Here is a 14,136-nt window from a genome sequence, read left to right on the forward strand (position 1 = left end):
GAAAATACTCCCAGCCCTATTCCTACAACCAGCACAACCTCTGCTTCTACAACCAGTACAACCTCTGGTCCTGGAACTACTCGCAGCCCTGTTCCTGCCACCAGCACAATCTCTTCTCCTACAACCAGCACAATCTCATCTCCTACAATGAGCACATCCTCGGCTCCTACAACCAGCACAACCTCTGCTCCTACAACCAGCACAACCTCTGCCCCTACAACCAGCATGACCTCTGCTCCTACACACAGAACAACCTCTGTTCCTAGAACCACCACTACCTCGGCTCCTACAACCACCACATCCTCGGGTCCTATGACCAGCACTACTTCTGCCCCTACAAGCAGCACAACCTCGGCTCCTACAACCAGCACAACCTCTGCTCCTACAACCAGCACAACCTCTGCCCCTACAAGCAGCACTACTTCCGCCCCTACAAGCAGCACAACCTCAGCTCCTACAACCAGCACAACTTCTGCTCCTACAACCAGCACAACCTCTGCCCCTACAAGCAGCACTACTTCCGCCCCTACAAGCAGCACAACCTCAGCTCCTACAACCAGCACAACTTCTGCTCCTACAACCAGCACAACCTCTGCTCCTGCAACCAGCACAACCTCTGCCCCTACAAGCAGCACAACCTCCACTGCACAGACCAGCACAACCTCCACTCCTACAATCAGCACAACCTCTGCTCCTACAATCAGCACACCCTCCAGTCCTGGAACTACTCCTAGCCCTGTTCCCACCACCAGCACAACCTCTGTTTCAAAGACCAGCACAAGCCATGTTTCTGTATCCAGGACAACCCACCCTCAATCAGTTACCAGAGACTGTCATCCCCAGTGCACCTGGACCAAGTGGTTCGACGTGGACTTCCCGTCCCCTGGACCCCACGGCGGAGATGAGGAAACCTACAACAACATCATCAGGAGTGGGGAGAAAATCTGCCGCCAACCTGAGGAGATCACCGGGCTCCAGTGCCGAGCCAAGAGCCACCCGGAGGTGAGCATCGAACACCTGGGCCAGGTGGTGCAGTGCAGCCGCGAAGAGGGCCTGGTGTGCCGGAACCAGGACCAGCAGGGACCCTTCAAGACGTGCCTCAACTACGAGGTGCGCGTGCTTTGCTGCGAGATCCCCAAAGGCTGCCCAGTGACTTCTGTGACCCCGTATGGGACTTCTACCAATGCCCTGTATCCTTCCCTGTCTACCTCTGTGGCATCCACCTCAGTGGCATCCAGCTCCGTGGCCTCCAGCTCTGTGGCTTACTCCACCCGAACCTGCTTCTGCAACGTAACTGACCGGCTCTACCCCGCGGGTTCGTGAGTGTTTCTGGTGCAATTGTTTCTGAGCTCACCCTGGTCAGTTTTTCATCCAGGAATGCCAAGCTGTGATGCAGATAAGAGGAGTCTCTGCTCTTTGTGGCACAGGCTCATTGTCACAGAGTGGCTGCTGGCATTCTCTGAAGTTTGTTCCCATTACACAGGTGGTAGAAAGTGCCCCTCTAAACTAGCCGGGCGAGGTGGCGGGCGCCTGTAGTCCCAGCTACTCGGGAGGCTGAGGCAGGAGAATGGCGTGAACCCAAAAGGCGGAGCTTGCAGTGAGCTGAGATCCGGCCACTGCATTCCAGTTTGGGCGACAGAGCGAGACTCCGTCTCAAAAAAAAAAAAAAAAAAGTGCCCCTCTGGCCCACTGAGGGGTTTGTGCCTCTTCTTTGAGCAGGGGTCCACTAAAGGCTATCATGTCCCTTCCTCCTGTAGGATCCACCATATACCGCCACAGAGACCTCGCCGGCCACTGCTATTATGCCCTGTGCAGCCAGGACTGCCAAGTGGTCAGAGGGGTTGACAGTGACTGTCCATCCACCACGCTGCCTCCTGCCCCAGCCACGTCCCCTTGGACATCCACCTCTGAGCCCGTCACTGAGCTGGGATGCCCAAATGCAGTTCCCCCCAGAAAGGTAACGCCCTACTTCTCACCCTTCTGAAGGCTCAGGGGCCACTGCAGCGAACTTGAATGTCTTTGCAATTAGGCTTCAGCTGCAAGGTCTTGAGAAGGTCACTGGCCCTAGTGGAGGCAGCCTGGCCATCAGGAGAGGGCCGTGCTATAGCCCAGCATCTCTAATCCCCCTGGACTTCCCAGACACATGATTTCTAGGCACTGGGTGTGTGGGGCCCAGGCTGAAGCTGTGCTGAGGCCAGCCAGGGCCAGAGCAGCTGGATGAGGCTGTGGCCGCGGCTGTACACCCAGGAAGGGTGGCAGAGCCAGGGAGGAGCAACTCTCACACCAGAGACCCCTGCCCCGGGCCAGCTCAGTGTCTGGGGTGGGTGCTGAGGATGGGGTGGGAAGGAGACTGGGGCACAGCCATCCTCCCCTGCCCCAACACGGGACTCTCGGGACTGTGACCCCACGAACCAAGGGGTGCCCCGGAGACTGGGAGAGGCCGGACCCTGCAGCTCTCTCTGTGCTTCTGCAGAAAGGTGAGACCTGGGCCATGCACAACTGCTCTGAGGCCACCTGTGAGGGCAACAATATCATCTCCCTGCGCCCGCGAACGTGCCCAAGGGTGGAGAAACCCACCTGTGCCAATGGCTACCCGGCCCTGAAGGTGACCGACCAGGACGGCTGCTGCCATCACTATCAGTGCCAGTGTGAGTGGAGCACCGGGCACCAGGCGGGAGCCGGGGCAGCCAGGGCAGCCACTCCCTACCCAGGTGGAAAGGGGTGGGACAGAGGAGGGGGCTTGGCTGAAGCAGAAAGGAATCAGGTGGGACAGCAGGAAGGACTTCCCATCATCGAGGAGGGGATGCATGGGGCCGAGCCTCCCTGCTTAGGGGTGCTGAGTGAATCCCTGTGAGCCTCGGGGTAGCCTGGCTGGAGAAGGTGGAGGGGTCTGTCCCTGCCTTGCTCCAGCCTTGTCAAGTGCCCGCTGGACAGAGCTCTGTGCAGGCGCTGGTCACGTGTGTTCTGATGATGTGGAGGGTCTCGTGCGCCCTGTGAGGGGAGACGGTGGGGGGTCAGAGACAGATGTGACCTGTTGGGAGAAAGCCCCGGGGCCATGGTGCCACCATCCTATAAGGCTGCCCCCGGGGCCTGGCAGGTGTGTGCAGCGGCTGGGGTGATCCCCACTACATCACCTTTGATGGCACCTACTACACCTTCCTGGACAACTGCACGTACGTGCTGGTGCAGCAGATCGTGCCCGTGTACGGCCACTTCCGCGTGCTGGTGGACAATGACTTCTGCGGCGCGGAGGATGGGCTTTCCTGCCCGAGGTCCATCATCCTGGAGTACCAGCAGGACCGCGTGGTGCTGACCCGCAAGCCAGTCCACGGGGCGATGACCAATGAGGTGGGGGTGCGCCCGGTGTGCCAGGGAGGGGGTGGGGGACGTGGCTTTCCTGGCTAGAGCCTGAGCAGCGGCTGACCGCCCGTCCGCCCGCCCGCCTTCTGTCTTCCTGTCGACTGCGCCCCGTGTCCAGATCATCTTCAATGACAAGGTAGTCAGCCCCGGCTTCCGGAAAAATGGCATCGTGGTCTCGCGTGTCGGCATCAAGATGTACGCGACCGTCCCGGCACTGGGCGTCCAGGTCATGTTCTCCGGCCTCATCTTCTCGGTGGAGGTTCCCTTCAGCAAGTTTGCCAACAACACCGAGGGCCAGTGCGGTGAGGCCACAGGCTCCCAGGCATCGTCTGGCATTCACGGAGGCAGGGGGCACTGGGCAGGGGGCGAGGCCGCCACGTGCCGCGCGTGCTGGTGTCTCTGCTTGCTGGCTGCTCTGCTGAGCGCAGGCCACACACATGAGGCCTACACCTGCCCGTACCTGCAGCTCCCCGGTACCATGGGGACTGCCCCAGGGTTGTTCTTGGGGGACAGCGAGACACAAGCAGGGTCCACTGCAGTCCACCAAGGTGCAGCCCTGAGATGCCAGGGTCCTGTCCCCAAGCTGGGGGTGCTGAGCCCCATGTGGGGTGGGGCCGCCTGGCTCTGCTGTCCAGCAGCCTGACACCCACTGCATCTGTCCAGGCACTTGCACCAACGACCTGGAGGATGAGTGCCGCACGCCTGAGGGCACGGTGGTCGCTTCCTGCTCTGAGATGGCTGGCCTCTGGAATGTCAGCACCCCCAATCAGCCAGCCTGCCACGGGCCTCGCCCGCTGCCCACCACGGTCAGGCCCACGACAGTTGGGTCCATCACGTTTGGGCCCACCACCCCGCCTGCTCCATGCCCGCCATCGTCCATCTGCCAGCTGATTCTGAGCAAGTGAGATTTGGGTGCAAGGGAGGGAGGGTCAGCGTGGCCACCCCACCCCCACCCTTCCAAGGGCTGGCGGGGAAGAGGTACGTTTTCAGGGGGCTCCTGAGAGGAAACAAGAGCTGCTGGTGCCACAGGCCAAGGAGGGGCAGGTGCTGGGGAGGAGTGGGTGCTGGGGAGGGGGGGCAGGTACTGGGAGGGGTGGGTGCCAGGGAGGGGTGGTCATGGCTGGAATGCTGCCAAGGGCTGGCCAGGCCAAGCGGTCTCTGAGGCTGCCTGCTGGCTTAGGCGTATGGATGGGGGCATTGGTCACCGCCCCCAGGCAGCTCCCAGGTTTGCAGGGCGGCCGTAGGGGGCCCAGGAAGAAGAACTTGCAGAAATAAGTGTATGATGCCATCTGGACCCCCAACCCCGGCCCCCAAGCCCACAGAATATGTGGAAGGAGGCTTTCTGGGCACAGACAGGAGGGCGGCCGTACACCGGCGGCTGCTCAGGGACTCACCTCGCCTGGGGACTGCCCTGAAGCCTGGGAGCCTGACGTGGAGCAGCAGGTGGCCGGAGAGGCTGCACCCAGCACCCCGCCCATCCCTCCTACAGGGTCTTTGAGCCATGCCACGCCGTGATCCCCCCACTGCCATTCTATGAGGGCTGCACTTTCGACCAGTGCCACAAGACCAACCCGGACACGGTGTGCTCCAGCCTGGAGCTGTACGCGGCGCTCTGCGCGTCCCAAGACATCTGCATCGACTGGAGAGGCCGGACCAACCACACGTGCCGTGAGTGACCCCCCTGTCCTCAGGGTCCCAAGTCGCTTGTGAGGGGCACAGGTACGCCAGGCAGACCCTCAGGGTGGGCTCGGGCAGTCAGGGTGGGACCTGGAGGAGGAGGGGTCAGCCCCAGGACAGAGGGTTCCCGGTTCCCTGGAGAGAAAGGAGGGCGTCCACATCGGGAAGCCCATGGCGGGGCACCGGGGTGTGGCAGGCCGTGGCCAGGCCCAGGCCCACGGGTGGCTGCGGGCAGCTCTGGAGAAGATGTTGGTGCCCAGCGGCCCACGTTGTTCTGGGTGGGTGCCCTGCCTCCCTCCCTCTCAGGTGTGGCTTCCCCTCCCCACAGCATTCACCTGCCCAGCCGACAAGGTGTACCAGCCCTGCGGCCCGAGCAATGCTTCCTACTGCTATGGGAACGACAGCGCCAGCCTCGGGTAGGCGCCCTCCCTCCTGGCCCTGCCGGGGGCCGCTGCAGCCACCCGGACCCCAGCCTCCTGCTGCATCTCCCACTCCCAGGCTGGGGCCCTTCCCACCTGGAGGGGGAAAAAGATACCCACCAACCCTGTGCTCTCCACAGGGCCCTGCCGGAGGCCGGCCCCATCACCGAAGGCTGCTTCTGTCCGGAGGGCATGACCCTCTTCAGCACCAGTGTCCAAGTCTGCGTGCCCACGGGCTGCCCCAGTACGTGCCCCAGGCTGGGGTTGGTGGTGTGGCAGGACTGGGCCTGTGACTGTCGGCCAGGTCCTGGGGTCCGCCCGGCCCCAACACGGGACCCTGCCCCTCGCCCCTGTCGTGGCGGCTGACCCCCCATGACCTCAGATCTCTCTCCTTCCAGGGTGTCTGGGGCCCCACGGAGAGCCGGTGAAGGTGAGCGGGAGGTGTGGCCCGAGAGGGCACTGGGGTCCAAGAGCCTGAGGAGGGAGGCTCTGAAAACACTAGCCCCAGAAATTGTCAGAGGGGGCTCAGGGGTCCGGGTGTCCTCTCTGTGCCAGAGGCCCAGAGAATGGGCCCTGGGAGGAGCCAGGCTCCCAGACAGACTCGGGGATCTCCCTTCCCAGGTACCCACTCTGTCCGCACTGGGGACCGTGCTGGGGCCTCTGTCCTGGTGCTGCTGTGTGGGTGCCGGCCCCGAGGCTGGCCATACTCTTCCCTTCCTTGGGACCCCCTTCTGCCCAGCTGAGACTGAGGCAGTGTGAGGTGGGGGGTGCAGGCCAGTCACCCCACAGCCTGCCCACCTTGCAGAGCTTCCTGCCCATGCTTGGCCCACCCTGCACTTTAGAAGCTCTACTCCTGCAGGGTCCTCAGCTGCAGGCCGCACGGCCTCCACACGGCATGAGCCGGCTGCTGCGCCCCTGGGTGGAGCCGCTGTGGATGCTGGACCTCAGGCCTCTCCCTCGCAGGTGGGCCACACCATCAGCAGGGACTGTGAGGAGTGCACGTGTGAGGCGGCCACATGGACGCTGACCTGCCGACCCAAGCTCTGCCCACTGCCCCCTGCCTGCCCCCTGCCCGGCTTCGTGCCTGTGCCTGCAGCCCCACAGGCCGGCCAGTGCTGCCACCAGTACAACTGCGGTAAGCCCTTCACTGGGTGGGGGGCATGACGTGGCAGGCAGGTGACCCGGAGCCCACTCGGCCCGGCCTTTGCTGCTGCCTTGGGGCACGCACATGAGGGCAGTGCCTATGAGGGTGCCCCCTCCTCCGCTCCCGCAACAGCCTCACCTGGAGACCCCCCAGTGGGCTGTCTGGGTAGTCCGCAATCCTGGAGACCCTGGGGGCGGGCCTTTGGGCGGGGGCAGGGGACAGACTCCCAGTTGCCTCCCTCCGCCCCCGCAGTCTGCAACACCAGCCGCTGCCCTGCACCCGTGGACTGTCCCGAGGGTGCCCGTGCGATCCCGACCTACGAGGAGGGGGCCTGCTGCCCGGTCCAAAACTGCAGTGAGTGTCCTGGACCAGACCTTGTCGTGGGCCATGGGCTGGGGTCCCACCCATGGAATTTTCGGGGGCCATAACCAGATAACCAGATGCCACTGCGGCTTGTCCACTGCCAGTCTGTGGCTCTGGACTGAGCCTTCCGCAGGGACAAGGCTGGACAAACCCCAGTGGCGAGCCTGGGAATGAGGCGCCCGGGAGGCTGCAGGGGCGGGAATGCCGAGGGTGAGGGGAGGACGGGTGGCAGGGGGTGTAGCTGCTTGTCTTCTCCTGGGCAGACTGGACAGAGTGCAGCATCAACGGGACCTTGTACCAGGTAAGAGCCACAGAGCTCAGACCCCCACAGCCACAGGGACGGAGCTTCCTGCTGACGCTACGGCCCAGGGAAACTTCGGAGCACCTGCCAACAGCTGCTGGGGCCAGGGACTTTAAAAGTCTCTGCGGACACAGCCCACTATTAAGTGTGGCTGAGGCCCGAGGTCGGTCCCAGGTCCCGGAAGTGTGGACATCTACACCCTGGCCTGCCTGGCTCCGGGGGGCTCCGGGGCGCTTTGCCTCTCCTGGCACCACAGCACAGCCAGGCTTGGATCCCACGGCTCTGTCCTGAGCCGGCTGAGCCTGTGGCCCCCATCCATGGGGGTGCAACGTGGGGCTCTGCCCTAGGGATGGGGACCCTGGGCTGTGGCCTCTGTACCAGGAGGTGCCACCAAGAGTCACCCCAGGGGTGCAAGTCAGCCTGATAGGAAGCGGCCTGGAGGCAGATGTCTGGGAAGGTGGGAGCAGCAAACCAGTGGGGAGGCAGGGTGCAGGTCTCCTCAGGGCCCAAGCTCACGGGCTCTTAGCAGAGTGTCTGCTGCCCTGGCTCTTCCCAGCCCGGCGCCGTGGTCTCCTCGAGCCTGTGCGAAACCTGCAGGTGTGAGCTGCCTGGCGGCTCCCTGTCGGACACGTTTGTGGTCAGTTGTGAGACCCAGATCTGCAACACACACTGCCCTGTGGTGAGTGCCCCTGCGCTGCCCCTACCCCGTCCTGGCCCCTGGAGGGCAGTGGTCCTCTGGACTCCGGCCACATGTCCATCCCTCCCACAGGGCTTTGAGTACCAGGAACAGAGCGGGCAGTGCTGTGGCACCTGTGTGCAGGTCGCCTGTGTCGCCAACACCAGCGGGAGCTCTGCCCACCTCTTCTACGTGAGTAGCGGCTGCCACAAAGAAGAAGGGCAGGGTCTGGGAGTACTGAGGCATTTGGAGACCTGTCGTTACCCCCCGGAGCCAGGCATGCATCTGGCAGAGGCTGGGGACCCTCTGGAAGCCCAAAGGCTGGGGTGCAGACAGATGGACAGATGGAAGGAGGGTCACTCACCCCGGGGCCTGGCCTCCCTCCAGCCCGGCGAGACCTGGTCAGACCCCGGGAACCACTGTGTCACCCATGAGTGTGAGAAGCACTTGGACGGGCTGGTGGTGGTCACCACGAAGAAGGCGTGCCCCCCGCTCAGCTGTTCTCTGGTGAGGTCCAGGACCCCTGCCCCAGCCAAGGGGGCTTCAGCCCCAGATGGGTTTGGGGGGCTGTGATCATCGCTGCAGCGCCAGCAGACACTCTCTCCTGCTTGGGGCTGTCCACTCCCGAGCCTGGCCCCATGACCCCGTCCCTCACTTCTGCGGGGGCCGCCGAGCACCTCGACACTGAGGGCACCCCTCTGTCGGCACAGGACGAGGCCCGCAAGAGCGAGGACGGCTGCTGTCACTTCTGCCCGCCGCCCCCGCTCCCACCCCAGTACCAGAACCGTAAGTGCCGAGCCTGCTCGGACTCCACCCTCAGAAGTCCAGGAGCAGCTGGGCTGGTCCTAAACCCTGTGTTCCTCCCCAGAGTCGACCTGTGCTGTGTACCATAGGAGCCAGATCATCCAGCAGCAGGGCTGCAACTCCTCGGAGCCCGTGCGCCTGGCTTACTGCCGGGGGAACTGTGGGGACAGCTCCTCCATGTACGTGCCTGGGCAGTGGGCAGGGAGACGCGATTGACTGGGGTGCAGTCGAGGCCGCCGGGGCTCTGGGTGCCAGACAGATGAGGGGCAGGACCATGAGGGGCCAGTGAAAGGGTTCTGAGGGTGAGGTGGGAAAAGGGTCCTGAGACGGCATGAGTGGGGCTGGGGCGACCACAGTCCCAGAGCCTGTGTCAGCATCACGCGCCTCTGTTTACTGAGCTCCATCGGTAACTTGCTGCAGCTGCCCCGAGTCTCCCTCCCTCCCATCAGCACGGAGCTGGAGTCGGCCCTGGTGGGACTGTTGGCGCCTGGGGAACTGGTAAATGAGAGCTGGTTGTCAGACACTGGCAGCACGCCTCCAGGAGTAGGGAACACGATGAGGCTGCCCAGAGCTCTGCACGGTGCCAGCTTGCAGCAGGAGGCTGGGATGGTCCCAGCACAGCAGCTGGTGGGACCGCCTGGAGCTCTGCACGGTGCCAGCTTGCAGCAGGAGGTACTGAGCAGTCCCTGCCCACAGGTACTCGTTCGAGGGCAACATGGTGGAGCACAGGTGCCAGTGCTGCCAGGAGCTGCGGACTTCGCTGAGGAATGTGACCCTGCACTGTGCCGACGGCTCCAGCCGGGCCTTCAGCTTCACCGAGGTGGAACAGTGCGGCTGCATGGGCCGGCGGTGCCCCGCGCCAGGCGACACCCAGCACTCGGAGGAGATGGGATCCAAGCAGAGCCAGGAGGCCGGGAGTGGGAGCTGGGAGAGAAGCACCCCGGTGTCCCCCGTCCACTGACCAGCACCGCCGCCCTCCTGACCCCCAAGGAGAACCTCCTATATGCCCTCCGAGTTCGGCTTCCAAGGCCAGTGGAACTTGTGCCCTCATCCAGGCGGCTGCAGCTTTGAACACACTGTCCACGCCCGCTTTCTTGTGGAGGGTGTGGGCTGTGGGTCACCCACTGCCTGGAGGAGGGGCCCTTACCCGCCCCACCTGCAGCCACCTCTCAGGACCAGCCCAGGGCTGGTGGGGCTCCTCTGGCCATGCGTCCAGTCTTCTGTTCTCGGGACTTGAGTATCACCTGAGGGTCTCCGGAATGATGCTTGGATGTGGTGATAGGCTACCTGGTGGCTGCAGGAGGAAAAGCCTCACTCCTACTTCAGCCCTCAGCCTGCACTCCCCTCCTCAGGACATGGCCAATCTGTTGCATAAATACACTTGAGCATTTTGCAATTTGTGGACTGTACATTTTTTGAGCTTGTTCATAAAACCCAGGAACAGGGTGGGGACAGACCTGGGCTCCAGGGGGTGCACACCTCAGGCCAACCACCTATCACTGGGCAGCCCTGCTCCCTTTGTGGGCTGGGTGGGACAGTGCCCATCTGCTCAGAGAGGAAAGGCCAGAGCTTGGATCTGCCCCAAGAAGAGACCACCACTCTGCAGAGGTCATTGAGGCTTGGCTGCAGTCTAGAGTCCAGGATGCATCTGTCAGAACACAGAGTGAGTGAATGAGAATGAGAGAATGAATGAGTGAATAAATGAGTGAGTGAATAAGTGAATGAATAAGTGAATGTGTGAGTGAATGAGTGAGTGTATGTGAGTGAATGTGAATGAATATGTGACTGAATGAGTGACTGAGTGAATGAGTGAATGAATGAATTAGTGAATGAGTGAATGAGTAAGTGAATGAGTGAATGAGTGAGTGAATGCGTGAGCAAATGAGTACGTGAATGAGTGAATGAGTGAGCAAATGAGTGAGTGAATGAATAAGTGGATGAGTGAATGTGAGTGAATGTGAGTGAATGAACATGTGAATGAATGACTGAGTGAATAAGTGAATGAATGAATGAGGAATGAGTGAGCAAATGAGTGAATGGGTAAGTGAATGAGTGAATGAGTGAATGAATAAGTGAATGAGTGAGTGTGAGTGAATGTGAGTGAATGAATATGTGAGTGAATGAGTGAGAGACTGAATGAATGAGTGAATGAGTAAGTGAATGAGTGAGTAAATGAGTGAATGAGTGAATGAGCAAATGAGTGAGTGAATGAGCGAATGAGTAAGTGAATGAGTGAATGAGTGAGCAAATGAGTGAATGACTGAGTGAATGAATGAATGAGTGAATGAGTGAATGAGTGACTGAATGAGTGAGCGAGCAAATGAGTGAATGAATGAGTGAATGAGTGAGCGAGCAAATGAGTGAGCAAATGAGTGAATGATGAGTGAATGAGTGAGCAAATGAGTGAATGAGTGAATGAGTGAGTGAGCGAATGAGTGAATGAGTAAATGAGTGAGTGCATGAGTGAGTGAATGAGCAAATGAGCGACTGAGTGAGGGAGTGAATGAGGGAGTGAATGAGTGAATAAATGAGTGAATAAGTGAGTGAGTGAATGCGTGAGTGAGTGAAGGAATGAGTGAGTGAATGAGTGAGTGAGGGAATGAGTGAATGAATGAGTGAGCAAATGAGGGAGTGAGTGAATTAGTGAATGAATAAGGGAATTAGCAAATGAATGAGTGAATGAGTTAATGCGTGAATGAATGAGTGAATAAGTGAGTGAATGAGTGAATAAGTGAGTGAATGAGTGAGTGAATGAATGTGTGAATGAGTGAGTGAATAAAGGAGTGAATGAGTGAGTGAATGAGTGAGTGAATGAGTGAGTGAATGAATGAGTGAGTGAATGAGGGAGTGAGTGAATTAGTGAGTGAATAAGGGAATTAGTGAATGAATGAGTGAATGAGTGAATGAATGAGTGAATGAGTGAGTAAATGAGTGAGTGAATGAATGAGTGAAAGGGAGTGAGTGAATTAGTGAGTGAATAAGGGAATTAGTGAGTTAATGAGTGAATGAGTGAGTTAATGAGTAAATCAGTGAACGAATGAATGAGTGAGTGAGTGAGTGAATGAGTGATGAATGAATGCGTAAGGGAGAGAGTCAGCAGGGAATGGGGCCAGCCCGGGCATCCAGGGCACTTCATGGCCCAGGCGAGGGCCTCTGACACGGGAAGGCTGCCCCTGCTGATGGACGCATTCTGGGATGGGGGTTCCATCTCTGTGCAGTTCCTAGACGTGCCATCACTGGGGCTGAGCTTGGGGTGTGCACACTCCTGAGTGTATCTGTAGGCAAGCGGGAAGTCAGCAACCCCACAGAGGGTGCCGGACGCTCTGCAGAGGGTGGGCTGGGCCCTGGAAGCTTATCTCTCTCTTAGTTCTTTCTGACCACTGCCACCCCTCCCCGGAGCCTCCATGTTCCTGATGCCCAGCAGTCTCTCCTTGGAGGGCTCCAGGGAGCCCGCAGATCCCCCAGGACACTGACTGGGCCCTGCCTCGGCCACACAGCCGCGCCATGAGAGCAGGCAGCACTGGCTCCACATCCCAGGAGTGGGCAGAGGGGTCTGGACGAGCCCAGGCTGAGCCTAGTGGGGCTGGGGAGCCCACTGCCTAGACAGTGCCAGCACAGGGCGGAGGAAAGACAGGGAGGGCTGTGGTCAGCCCTGGCTAGGCCTGTGGCCCACACAGGAAGGCCCAGGAACGTCTGGAGCCCTCCACGCCTGATGGTGGGACAGGTAGGTGGGAAGCTGCGCGCAGAGTGGAGGCGGTGATGTGGCGGGCACCAGCACCCTGGTGACTTTCTGGGGCTCAGGGTCCTCCCTGGGCCTCCCATGGCGTCAGGTGGCCTCAGTGTCCCTCTGGGCCAGAGAGGGCCTCAGGGACTTGTGCACCCTGGGCGTGGTGTAGAGTGGCTGAGGGGCTGGCAGGGGGGTTCACTATCAGCAAGGTGGACGTAGGGGCCCGGCCTCGCGTCTGTGTCTGGGTAGGCGCTTTTCCCAGCCCTCCTGGACTTTGGCCGCACCCATTGCTCCAACCTCTCCCTGCCTGGGTTTCAGGCTCCAGGCTCAGCGGCCGGATGGGGCCTGGGGAACCGACCTTCCATTCTCAGGCGTGCAGTCGCGCTCCCTACAGTCGCCACGAGGTGGCAGCACAGTCGGCCCCGGCACCTGCCCGCTCAGGCCCAGGCTCCAGGCACCGCAGAGCTGGGGGGTCCCGGGACTCGGCCCACATCCCTCAAGGCCGGTCCATGGCCCTGGGAGGCTGAGGACACCCCTCATGGCTTACAGGCACATGGTGGCCTGAAGGGCTTGGGCTGGGCCAGAGGGCCACGGCCCCTCCCACCACTTTGTGCCTGACCTGTGAGGAGGCCGGTCGGTCCCAGAGTCCCTCCTGCCCGGGGGCCACGTCTACAGGTACTGGGAGGTCAGACGGCAAGGCCGGCCCAGTCCCTGCACCAGGATTTTTGACCCAATGGCAGGCAGCGAGGTCTCCATGGCTCCAGCCTTGGCTCACATCTGGGGGTTACGCTGACAGGTCTCGGGGCTGGGGTGCCCAGGACCCCCCCCAGGTCCAGTTCCCCAGCTATCCACCTGCCCTGGCCCAGTGTGTGCTCCCAGACACCTGGGCAGTGGTGCTGCCTCCAAGCCTGACTCCTGGGGTGAGCAGGTAGGGTAGAGGGGGCTCTCCAGCCTTGACCCGTATCCCCTTGGCGGCCAGGCAGGAAGCACAGCCCGGTAGCTCCCGCTCCAAGAACCATCGGATCCAGCCCTCAGCTTACCCCCTGACCTCACAGCTGCAGGGCACCCTAACCAGCACCACTGTGCCCAGGGTGGATCAGGTATCCTAGAAAGCTGCCAATTCCTCTCAGGGTGGGGTGGGCACTGCTGACTAATCCTCCACCCCCTGGGGTTAGTTTGGCCCCATGGCCTCCCGCCCGGCCCTCCCTGCCTGGAACATGACAGAGTGGTTGGAGGTAACCGGATAGCAGGTCCCTGGGAGAGAGCAGTCGCCTCCCTGCTGCCCCCCCCCGCCCCGGTCGCCACAGCCCCTGGCCCCAGTTGTGCAAGTCACCATTCCGGAAAGAGCCACAGAGCTGGGCGTGGCCCCCAACACCTTGGCAGCTGCCAGCCTACCCTTGCTCCCCACTCCTGGACGTGAGCGGGAAGAGGCCAGGGCTGGCCTGGGTGACCCCTGCCCCGCCCCCCATGCTCCCGTGCCAGGAGGCCACCTGGAGTATGGCCTTAGCCCTGGAGTATGGCCTTAGCGGAGGTGTCATGTCAAGGCTGGACGCTCATGACTCTGGGTCCCCCTCCAGGAGCCAAACCTTCCCCCAGGCTGATGGAGAAGTGGTGTCCGCCACGTGTCCAGGGGTCCATATCCGGGCCCATACTGGGGCCGGCTTC

At 61.3% G+C, this 14,136-nt stretch overlaps 1 protein-coding gene across 1 annotated transcript in view; it reads left to right on the forward strand.

Moving 5' to 3' along the window:
* Positions 1-10,140, forward strand: part of MUC5AC (mucin 5AC, oligomeric mucus/gel-forming) — a 42,588-nt gene extending 32,448 nt beyond the window's left edge. Inside the window, exons 44-62 of the mRNA XM_011930145.1 lie at positions 357-1,315; positions 1,758-1,957; positions 2,474-2,648; positions 3,098-3,348; positions 3,479-3,662; positions 4,024-4,261; positions 4,850-5,028; positions 5,366-5,453; positions 5,597-5,700; positions 5,855-5,886; positions 6,420-6,591; positions 6,853-6,954; positions 7,227-7,264; positions 7,821-7,943; positions 8,034-8,132; positions 8,328-8,447; positions 8,651-8,726; positions 8,809-8,923; positions 9,441-10,140. Of these exons, the coding sequence (XP_011785535.1) occupies positions 357-1,315; positions 1,758-1,957; positions 2,474-2,648; positions 3,098-3,348; positions 3,479-3,662; positions 4,024-4,261; positions 4,850-5,028; positions 5,366-5,453; positions 5,597-5,700; positions 5,855-5,886; positions 6,420-6,591; positions 6,853-6,954; positions 7,227-7,264; positions 7,821-7,943; positions 8,034-8,132; positions 8,328-8,447; positions 8,651-8,726; positions 8,809-8,923; positions 9,441-9,705 (3,520 nt within the window). The 3' untranslated portion in view covers positions 9,706-10,140. The remainder of the gene's footprint in view (positions 1-356; positions 1,316-1,757; positions 1,958-2,473; positions 2,649-3,097; positions 3,349-3,478; positions 3,663-4,023; positions 4,262-4,849; positions 5,029-5,365; positions 5,454-5,596; positions 5,701-5,854; positions 5,887-6,419; positions 6,592-6,852; positions 6,955-7,226; positions 7,265-7,820; positions 7,944-8,033; positions 8,133-8,327; positions 8,448-8,650; positions 8,727-8,808; positions 8,924-9,440) is intronic.
* The last annotated feature ends 3,996 nt before the right edge of the window (positions 10,141-14,136 follow it).

Source organism: Colobus angolensis, unplaced genomic scaffold (genome assembly GCF_000951035.1).
Source record: "Colobus angolensis palliatus isolate OR3802 unplaced genomic scaffold, Cang.pa_1.0 Scaffold84, whole genome shotgun sequence".
Taxonomy (NCBI): Eukaryota; Metazoa; Chordata; class Mammalia; order Primates; family Cercopithecidae; genus Colobus; species Colobus angolensis.